The sequence below is a fragment of the Argentina silus genome, assembly GCF_951799395.1.
Source record: "Argentina silus genome assembly, chromosome: 20".
Classification (NCBI taxonomy): domain Eukaryota; kingdom Metazoa; phylum Chordata; class Actinopteri; order Argentiniformes; family Argentinidae; genus Argentina; species Argentina silus.
The window spans coordinates 14,415,869-14,423,368 of NC_139674.1; the positions used below are offsets into that span (position 1 = coordinate 14,415,869).

Consider the following 7,500-nt stretch of genomic DNA (forward strand, 5'->3'; position numbering starts at 1 on the left):
GAGAGAGAGAGAGAGAGAGAGAGAGAGAGAGAGAGAGAAACTCAGAGGCCCTCTCCATCTGCAGGGGTTAGAGAGGGAGAGAGAGAGAGAGAGAGAGAGAGAGAGAGAGAGAGAGAGAGAGAGACACAGAGAGAGAGAGAGAGAGAGAGAGAGAGACACACAGAGAGAGAGAGAGAGACACACAGAGAGAGAGAGAGAGACAGAGAGAGAGAGAGAGAGAGAGAAACCTTGAGTGTCTGACTGTGTGTATGTGTGTGTGCGTGTGTGTGTGTGTGTGTGCGTGTGTGTGTGTGAGCGCGTGTGTGCGCGTGTGTGCGTGTGTGTATTTATGACTGAGGCTCGGTGCATACCACCATCACCTACACTAAATCATGCCAAATCAAGGGAGAGGCGGAGGAGAAGGAGAGGAGGGAGGAGAGGGAGAGGAGGAGGAGGAGGAGGAGGAGGAGGAGGAGGAGGAGGCAGGAGGAGAGGAGGAGGAGGAGAGGAGGAGGAGGAGGAGGAGGAGAGGAGGAGGAGGAAAGGAGAGGAGAAGGAGAGGAGGTGAAACAGGAGTACAGTATCAGGGAGCCAGAGAGACTCAACGGGCAGGGAGAAAGGGAGAGGACCTTTATACACACTAAGCAGGAGTACTGTATTTGGTAAGCTGACACGGCCCTCCGGCCCTCTGGCCCTCCGGCCCTCCGGCCCTCCGGCCCCATTCCACAGAGCTGCCACCCGTATCATAGATCGTCTAGACTATTATTAGACCGTCAGAGGAGCAGACATGCTGTAAGCGCTGCTGCTTGCAGACAGAGCATTGTATGGTAAACACAGACAGAGAGGGAGAGAGAGCATGGGGGAACCAGCTGAACAGGAACAGAATGTACAGACACAAGCACATACGCATGCATGCATGCATGCAAGCACGCACACGCGTGTGAGCGTGTAAACATGCGCACACATCGTGCACACACACACACACACACGCACACACGCACACACGTGCACACGCGCACACACACACACACACACCACACACACTAAAGGCTCTCTCTTTATCTCTGCTTACCCCGGGGGACTGTCTTAACTAAGGATGAGTCAACTAGAGCAGAAATCTGTATGTAGTACAGTTATATAATCGACAATGTTTTTACTTTTAAAAAAACGGGTCTACGGTCAGTTTCGTTGTTCAGGTAATATAGTTCATGTTAGTGTTGGTGTTAAGAGAGCTGATCCTGGAACTGAAGTTACGAGAGTAACGAGAGGTTTGTTGCAGTGAAGATGACCTCTGACATGGAGAGAATGGTTTGAGAGACATGATGTTTCCAAGGGATTAGCCTCAGGGTCTGATTTGTTCCAGAGGATTGAGGAATATTTGACCTGATCCAGTAGTTAGGGACAACTGAAATACCCTCTCTAAGAATGATTATATTTACCATTCTGGTCCCACTGCGCCACCCAGTGGTTAAACATTGTAATTTAAAAAAGGCCAACATCACAACTGCACAGACACAATGCAGCACTGTTCTGCCTTTTTGAGTCTTTTGTCATTTATTTTACAAGTACGCTACTTTTTCTTATGATTTCACGATTCCAAGTTTGATTTATGGATGTTTTTCTATATCATTATTGTTTCTTGAATTATCATTTTGGTCATTTCTGTCTTTGTTCTGTTGGATATTCATATGATTTGCTGTCAGATTTGTTTTGTTTCCCCATGTTATGTTTCTTTTAGTGCATGGATCTCTAGCCTCGGTCCTGGTTCTGGGCTGATACACACACAGGTACACACACTGTCTGACACACAACAGGTGGTATATATACACCAGAATATACCTATGTATCAATTATAGGGAGGCCGTAGGTATAAGTTTGGCAATATGAACTGACCAAAAGATGTATGAAGCTGTATATTGATTTCTAAAATTCACACGTCTGTGTGCGTGTGTGTGTGTGTGTGTGTCTGTGTGTGTGTGTGTGTGTGTGTGTCTGTGTGTGTGTATGTGTGTGTGTGTGTGTTCCCTGGCAGGTCGCGTGGGGCTGTGGCAGGACATCTTCACTGTGTCAATGAATGACAAGTTTGACGCTGTTTACAGACAGAAGATGGGCAAGTCTGATCTGACCTTTGACTTCGGCCTGTGAGGCCTGACGGCCCCCCGGCACACGGACCACACTTCTCCTCTACCAAAACAACACTATCCATCACTCAACCAATCAGTCAATCTATCTATCTATCTATCTATCTATCTATCTATCTATCTATCTATCTATCTATCTATCTATCAATCAATCAATCACAAAATCAATCATAAACGTCACTGCTCAGTTGATCAATGGCCCCGCTGGAAAGGACTCCCTCCTCTTGAAACCTCTCTGTCAATCAATCAACAAACCAGTCAATCAATCAATCAGTCAATCAATCATCAATCGATATCTGTATATTTAACATTTGGTTCATATCAGCGAGTCAACCTTCCCTCCGGCACAGATTCTATCCATCAATGTCACCAACCAATGGATCAATGTATCAATTGATCGATCACTCTCATTCGATCAGGGAAATCCTATTTGTGCCAACCCTCCCCCCTTCCCCTCTTCCCTCTCCTCTCTCCCCACTCCCCTCTCCCCCCTCCCCTCTCCCCTCTCCCCTCTCCCCCGTCCTCTCTCCCCTCTCCCCCTCCCCTCTCCCCTCTCCCCTCTCCCCCGTCCTCTCTCCCCCCTCCCCTCTCCCCTCTCCCCCGTCCCCTCTCCCCCCTCCCCTCTCCCCTCTCCCCTCTCCCCCGTCCTCTCTCCCCTCTCCCCCTCCCCCCTCCCCTCTCCCCTCTCCCCCTCCCCCCTCCCCTCTCCCCTCTCCCCCGTCCCCTCTCCCCTCTCCCCTCTCCCCTCTCCCCTCTCCCCTCCCTAATCTCCACAGTATGTACCACTGTGTATGTATGTATATACAAAATGCTATAGCAAGTCTTGTATGCGGCAGAGGCCCCAAGCCCCGAAGAAAACGCATGGAAGTTTATGTGGCGTCCAATTGCCAACCCTGTACAGAGCAAGCTTACACACCTCATTTGACACGTTATACATTAGGACAAGAAAATAGCTTTACCATTCGAAATCAAAAAGTTGAGACGGTGTTCATAGAATATTTCAGAAAGGTTGAACGAATGTTTGAGCATCAGTCCAACCCAGAAATTAATGCAGAGGATGCAGGACCACCATGATTGAATGCCCCATGGCCGAAAGAAGATGTTCAGATCAATTTGAACCTTCCACATGTGCTTATCTATAGCTTGAGAAAACAAGCCTTTTACAATGGGCATTAACATAATCACGATCACTTCACGTTTTGTATTAGCAAATCTGTGTGTGTGTGTGTGTGTGTGTGCGTGCGTGTGTGCGTGCGTGTGTGTGTGCGTGTGTGTGTGTGTGTGTGAGAGAGAGTCTCACTCTGAGCCAACATCACCTCAGTAACACAACACTTGCCTTTTGTATCTGTTACGTTCGTCAGGCCAATGCGATGCCTTCCTCTTGCCACAGACTCATCCTAAATTCAGCTCACCCTACGTTTTGGGAGGGTAGAGTGTATTCCTCCACCTTACCAGCATTTTTTCTGTACTATCCAGAAGTACACGTACCTTCACTTGGAGATCAGAAGCTGCGCTTAGAGTTTGTGTGCTTGCTTAGAGTTGGATGTGTGCACCATCCAAACCATGCTTGTCCTGTGTTTCATTCACAATGTTGTTGCCCCCCCCCCACCACCTTTAAAATTCAATACATGTCAACACACAACAAATGGATAGAGGGTTCGGTAATTGTCCCTCCCCAAAGGTTAGGCATTGAAACACCACTGCCATCTATGTTTGTCGTTGAAAACCTTGCTTCTCTTCATCTTCTTCCTCCTCCTCCTCTTTCTAGTCCCTAGTCTCTCTCTCTTCCTCTCCTCTCTGCTGTAAATGTGTAAATGCCCCCCCACCCCCACCCCTCGCTCTGCTGGACACTTGTGAATGTCTTTATTGTGTGGATGTCAACAACAGCCTCAACAGCCACAGGTCACACAGGCTCTTAACCGCGCCACAGTGCTCGACTTTTACGACTGCTCTGTCTTCTTTCTCTCTCTCCTCTCTCTCTCTCTCTCTCTCTTTATTTGTTTACGGCCGTTGGCAAGGCTGCTGACGCCCAGCTCTACAAGCATACTATGGTTTATGATATGTTTGTTTTTTTAATATGCCTGTGTGTTTTTCCTGGGCATAACTCATTGTACTTTACATGTTTGCTTGCTGGTTTATTAATAAAGTCGTGTCTTCAGACCATGTGTGCTGGCTGCATTTATACCGCAATCAATTTACGTTGGTGTGATGGCATTTAGTTTGAGAATATTCCGTGAGGGAGGAGACGTACGTAGAGGTGGTCAAGAGTGATGTACACAGAGAAGCATGAGGAATTCCTGACATAACTCCCGTCCAATCATCAACAATAGCGGGAGGAGTCAACAGAGGCAGGAAAGAACGGTGCCAATCCATCTCTATGGCAACCCCGACGCGTTCTCTGCATTCTCCTGCGCCTTTACGCAGCTTCTCCAAAGTAACCGAGGGAAAAGGGCGGACAGCGAGCGACGAGCGACACAATTCTGGCATTTATTCAGCGCTACATAAAAGAAAGAGACAGGGTAACTATAAGAATCAATCAGCAACAAAAAGGAGTTGTCCTTAGGAAGTAGGATATGATGGGTAAAAGTTGCACAACTGGCTATTTAGTTTGAGCAGAATCATTTGAGAAGACTAGGCTGTGTTCGTTTCCATCCTATGTAATTCGCCTGCACCTGTTTGAATCCTGTAGGCCTAAATGTTTGATGGCAGCTTTAAAGAAATAAGTCAAAGACGGTATTTATGGAAAAACAATGCATTTCAATTTGACAAACTCCTTTGATGAAACTAATTCTGATTATCTAAATTACAAACCGCACTTTTCTAGTCAAGTGCGACTGAATTCATAAATTCATTTCTTTCTACAATTTGCATAAAAATTACACGAGCATTTTAATAAACAATTGCCCTTTTGATCATCTCAGCTTGAGGAAATATGTTAATTATTGTGATTAACCTTGGGGCGACTTCAACGTTTATGTTAATTATTAAAAGGTTAATTTGGAGTAAAATAATAATTGGCTTTTATGTTAAATTCTGCTGTCGTCCCGGTGTAGAATGATTCCCGTTTATGCCGCTTAGACAGCATGTTAGACGGAGACAGTTGGCAACCATCCACCGCTGTGGCTAGGCGCTTTCTCAAAAGCTGGACAAAATTGGATTTGCCGTGATTAGTATAGGCTATGGTGCGAATAAATACTTTAAACGTGTTATGAGTAACTATTTAAATGTATCAAACTTTTCTTGTCTTGTCTTATTGTCACAAAGAGTTACATCAGGTAGGCTATAGTTTGTTAAGATCTGTTTGCTTTGTGAAGAGTGACATAGAGAACAATCCTCAGGTGACCCAGGAAGTACAGAACACTCTGCCCTCATTAAGTCACAGCTACACACACGCACACACATGCGCGCACACACATGCACACACACGCACACGCACACACACACACACACACACACACACACACACACACACACACACACACACACACACACACACACACACACACACATTCACACTTTAGGCATCTTTCTCTTTGATCCTGTACCTGCAGGTTCAACTCTCTCTCCCCCGTCCCCACATCGCCATCTGAGGCAGCCAGGTATGGCGTCAGTGGTGCCCCTCAACCTGAGTCTGGGGGACCTGTCTCCCACGCCCCGAGGCCTGGTCCTCGGCCCACGGCCCCGGACGGCCCCGCGCCTCCACACCGCACGCTCCTCTCCACACACACCCCTGGGGAGACAGGCAGGGGGGGGGCGCAGACAGACCCTACTCCAGTCAGACTCTGGTGAGTCCTTCTATTCAAACCTCACTCATGGCTTTCCATAAGGACGTACCAACTCCGAACCAACCATTACTGTGTCGTCCACCCCCCCCCACCCCCCCACCCCTCCTCCCTCCCCCCGACCCCCAGCCACCTCGGTGCAGTCAGCCCCAGATGAGCAACTCACCCTGGGGGAGGTCGAGGCCCTGCTCTCCCAGAGGCTGGTGGTGAGGCTGGAGGATACGAGGGCAGCGTTTAAAGCCCTGGACCCCGAGGGGAGTGGATCGGTCACTCGAGGGGAGTTCCGACGCGTGGTGGAGACCTTCCTCCTCCCCCTCACACAGGCCCAGCTCAGCGCCGTCCTGAACAAGGTGAGAGAGGGTGTGTGTGTGTGTGTGTGTGTGTGTGTGTGCGTGTGCGTGCGTGTGTGTGTGTGTGCGTATGCGTGTGCGCGTATGTGTGTGTGTGTGTGTGTGTGTGCGTGTGTGTGTGTGTGTGTCAGTATCCTAAGTCCTAACTCACCACCGTCCTGTCGTTCCCTATATGAACCACAAGATGGCAGTAGAAGACATGGTGTAAGTGCCAGGGTAGACCTAGTGACAGACCGTGTGCTTCGTGAAAGTGATTACTGGTCTATGGAGAAGGGCCACACTCTCCCTGTCACATTGCATTAAAAACGAGAACAAAAGGAATTCCTGAGTGGCCGATGAGGTCTCATTTTAGTCGACAGATGTTTAGCATTTCGTGCAGAACTGAACCGCTGTTCGCATATCTTCACATCCAGTGTGCCGTTGTTTGTAATAGTGTGGTGAAAGTCAGTGTTTTAGACTGAGAGTTATAACAGGCTACGTGTACTTACCTCACACCATCTCTGATAGCAGTGGAAGCATTGAACAGTGTTACGTGTGACCAGTGGGGTTTGAACCGCGCACCTCTTGCATGGATGCCACAAGTGTGAACCGTTATACCGAGAGGACATCCTCATGGTCTGAGAGGGCTACATCTGATATCTGGGCTCAGAAGTGCCAGGCAGAGCTACCTAAACATGAGGGCGTGATTCCAAATCACCTCCGCTACCGATGGAATGACCACCACTGTACCACTGTTTTACCACAGATTTGTTTTTCGCTAGCTAGCATGTTCAGTCATCTAACACCCCCCCCCGTTCTCTCTCTCTCTCTCTCTCTCTCCCCCCTGTTCTCTCTCTCTCTCCCCCTCTCTCTCTCTCTCTCTCTCTCTCCCCCCCTGTTCTCTCTCTCTCTCTCTCTCCCCCCTGTTCTCTCTCTCTCTCCCCCCCTCTCTCTCTCTCTCCCCCCTGTTCTCTCTCTCTCTCTCTCCCCCTCTCTCTCTCTCTCCCCCGTTCTCTCTCTCTCTCTCTCTCTCTCCCCTGTTCTCTCTCTCTCCCCCCTGTTCTCTCTCTCTCCCCCCCTCTCTGCGCCCCATTTGACATTGATCACACTATCATAGTAGTATTAGTGCTGACGCCGGCACCTACAGTTGTTTACGGTGTAGTACAGTGTACCCCTCTCCCTCCCTGCGTTGTGTGTTCCTGTGCGATGCCTCTGTCACCTACAGTCGTTTACGGTGTAGTACAGTGTACCCCCTGTCCCTCCCTGTGT

The 7,500-nt window shown here is 48.8% G+C and overlaps 1 protein-coding gene across 1 annotated transcript in view; it reads left to right on the forward strand.

Moving 5' to 3' along the window:
- sult4a1 (sulfotransferase family 4A, member 1) overlaps positions 1 to 2,124 on the forward strand; it is a gene marked incomplete at both ends in the record, with an annotated part of 11,428 nt that extends 9,304 nt beyond the window's left edge. Inside the window, 2 exons of the mRNA XM_083692186.1 lie at positions 24 to 66; positions 2,012 to 2,124. Of these exons, the coding sequence (XP_083548312.1) occupies positions 24 to 66; positions 2,012 to 2,124 (156 nt within the window). The remainder of the gene's footprint in view (positions 1 to 23; positions 67 to 2,011) is intronic.
- Between the last annotated feature and the right edge of the window lie 5,376 nt (positions 2,125 to 7,500).